General features: G+C 44.0%; 1 protein-coding gene across 1 annotated transcript in view; it reads left to right on the top strand.

Moving 5' to 3' along the window:
• The first annotated feature begins 295 nt into the window (after positions 1 to 295).
• LOC106813699 (cytochrome P450 2B19-like) overlaps positions 296 to 2,983 on the top strand; it is an 8,046-nt gene continuing 5,358 nt past the window's right edge. Inside the window, exons 1-4 of the mRNA XM_014817906.1 lie at positions 296 to 428; positions 685 to 865; positions 1,319 to 1,527; positions 2,752 to 2,898. Of these exons, the coding sequence (XP_014673392.1) occupies positions 699 to 865; positions 1,319 to 1,527; positions 2,752 to 2,898 (523 nt within the window). The 5' untranslated portion in view covers positions 296 to 428; positions 685 to 698. The remainder of the gene's footprint in view (positions 429 to 684; positions 866 to 1,318; positions 1,528 to 2,751; positions 2,899 to 2,983) is intronic.

The following is a 2,983-nucleotide window of genomic DNA, read 5'->3' as shown; positions in this document are numbered from 1 at the left end:
TGTCGAAATGTAACATAATGATGATTTACAGATGTTACATAAATTAGTTAGAGACGCGGAGTGCAGCTAGACTCGGGGTTGTTTTAGTGGTAATATATGTAGACAGAGCGTCGCGCATCTTATTACGGCTACATTGATGTTATAATGAGAATTGTAAACGTGTTTTAGGTCGGACGTTTCTAGGGTCATTGTGAAATGAGGGTAGGCACATAGGGCTGTGGGTTAGTGACATATGTGGCCCAACCACTTCATCATTTCTACATCGAACATTTACGAACATCGAACGTTACAGGACAGACGTTGCCTGTGTTCTTATTCTGCTCTTCTCACGTGCTCTTCTTAGACGCGCGGCCGGTCGCTGTGCGTGCGCGCGATCTCTCTCACGCGACCTTTCAGCTGATTCGCCCTGGTGCCGCTAACGGTACGTGGTACGTGGTAACGGCGCTGGTGGTTACGGTAGCGGTGACAATTAAGCAGCGCTGACGACAGTTTCAATTGTCACTGATTGATTGCTTAACTGCTGCTGTGCACACGCTGCACCGCATTAAGGCGAGCGATCGCCTGCTGACGAGCGGCACGTTCAGTTTTCAGTGTCAATGTGTGCTGCTCGTGTCTTCACTGTCGTCTGCGTGCGTGTGTAAATATATAGATAAATTATCCTCTCTCTCTCTCTTTGGCGGACAGGTAAACCAGTGCACATGCGCAGATGGGTTGGTCTTAGCGTCATCAACGTCGTCTTCAGCATGCTGGCAGGGGTCAGCTACTCCTACGATTCATATGACCTCAATGACGTCATTGACTGCATACAGCAGAACCTGTGTCTGCTTGCAAAGAGCATGGTGCTTAACATGATACCGATACTGTGGTAGGTCTCACGGCAAGTCCCACAGTACACGCTCAACATTCAGTAGCTAGTCTCAGAGTAAGCATATTATAAGCTACGGTGTTTTTAAAGGAACATGGGCGGAAAAATATATCAACGGGTTTTTCGTTCGAACGAAAAAAAATATTATTCGAACGAAAAAAGTTCGTGCGAACGAAAAAATGATCAATCAAAACAAAAACAAGTTCGCGTGTGCACGAGCGTTGACGGCATATTATATTACACGTATGATATTATATCATATTATATTACACGTATGATATTATATCATATTATATTACACGTATGATATTATATCATATTAGCATAATCTGTTCCAGCTAATGGTCGGATAAAATATCATAACTATTACAAGGTCAAATTCTCAACTATTACAAACTCTGTTTGTAACGCTGCTATCTGTTACGGAGACATTGATGCATCATTCTCTGCCAGGTATCTACCGAACGTGAAAAAGAGGTTTAAGTTTGACATCATTTTGGAGAATGTGCGCAAGAAACGCGAGCTGTTCCGTAAGCTGGTGGAACAGCACAAGGCAACGCTGGATCCCCTCAACCCACGTGACCTCATCGACAATTACCTCATCAAAATGACAGACGCGAAGAACAACAACGACACGTCACCGGGATCAGAATATTACACTGGTACGATACCATTCCATCCATGTGTGTGTGTGTGTGTGTGTGTGTGAAAGAGAGAGCAGGAATAATAGAAAGAAAGAAAAAGAGATAGATAGATAGAAGGATAGATAGATGGATAGATAGATAGATGGATAGATAGATAGATAGATAGATAGATAGATAGATCGCTATAGCTACATGCGAGCCAGTATGGATGTGTAAGAACAGCTTGATACTTCATGGTGACAACGGTAGAGTTACCCCCTGTCACTAGGCTAATAGACCTCCATTCACCCCTCGGCCATTTCCCTTAATTTCTCGTGGCATCGGTCGATACCTGCCGAGTGCTTGCGAACCAATTAGATTTAGGTAGATAGGCTCGTACACTCGGAAGGTATCGGCCGTCTGTCAATTTTCGGTAAATTGCGTCGTTGATATATTCGCGGCGTCTTTAGCAGATCATCGCTTCGCCTGCAGGTATAGCCACTTGTTTGTTCGCGGCGGTCGTTGTCATGGCAACGAGGTATATATTTGCTTCGAGAGAAATGCAGGGCGGCCGAAACGACGACAGATGTTCCCGTTCCGGGATCCTCTTCCGGCTGATCGCCAATTAAAAATTCCAGTTTTAATCAGTCGTTGTATTCTAATTTAAAGAGTTCCCGTGTATGCATTATATTCCTAACAACAAACAACAAACGATCGTTCGACTATATGTCGTTATATGCATAATGCACGGATATATTACGACTGTTAAACGTGACAGAAGTCGTGTGCTAACACTTTCTCTCCGATCACGTTGTTAACGAAACGAGTTGCCGTTTTTTAATGAAAGATTGTCTGACATGCAGGCTAAAACTTTTGAAATCGCCGCGAGATATTCTTCCTGAGATGAACAGCCTTATCCCAAATCTTACAACAGATATCGCATCTTGGTCTCACAGCCGACGCCATCTTGGTTTGCGTTGCTTACAATCAATTTGCGGCGCGCCATCGTCTGCCGACGCCGTGATCCAACGAGCGACTCCCACGCGTCTCACGTTGTCCCGGTAACGACGTCGGCAGCTAAGCATCAGCTCTCACACGATTTGGCGCGATGTTACTGGCACACACATATATATATATATATATATATATATTTAAATAAATAATTAAATATATATATATATATATATATAATACTATATGATAACACTGAATAGAACAGAATATATGACTAATGTGAACATTATCGGATGGCGACGCTTGCAGGCGTCATCTTTGCCGAGGGCAACCCGTGGAAGGAGATGCGGAAGTTCACGACGCAGTCACTACACAAGATGATCGACAGACACAAGATGGAGAGCAGCATACAGGAGGAGGCTCTACGACTAGCGACCAAGATGGGAGAAATGAAGGGTATGTAACACATTATGAAAGTGTGTGTGTGGTGTGTGTGTGTGTGTGTGTGTGTGTGTGTGTGTGTGTGTGTGTGTGTGTGTGT

The sequence above is a fragment of the Priapulus caudatus genome, unplaced genomic scaffold (assembly GCF_000485595.1).
Source record: "Priapulus caudatus unplaced genomic scaffold, Priapulus_caudatus-5.0.1 Scaffold811, whole genome shotgun sequence".
Taxonomy (NCBI): Eukaryota; Metazoa; Priapulida; class Priapulimorpha; order Priapulimorphida; family Priapulidae; genus Priapulus; species Priapulus caudatus.
This window is presented reverse-complemented; position numbering and strand designations above follow the sequence as displayed.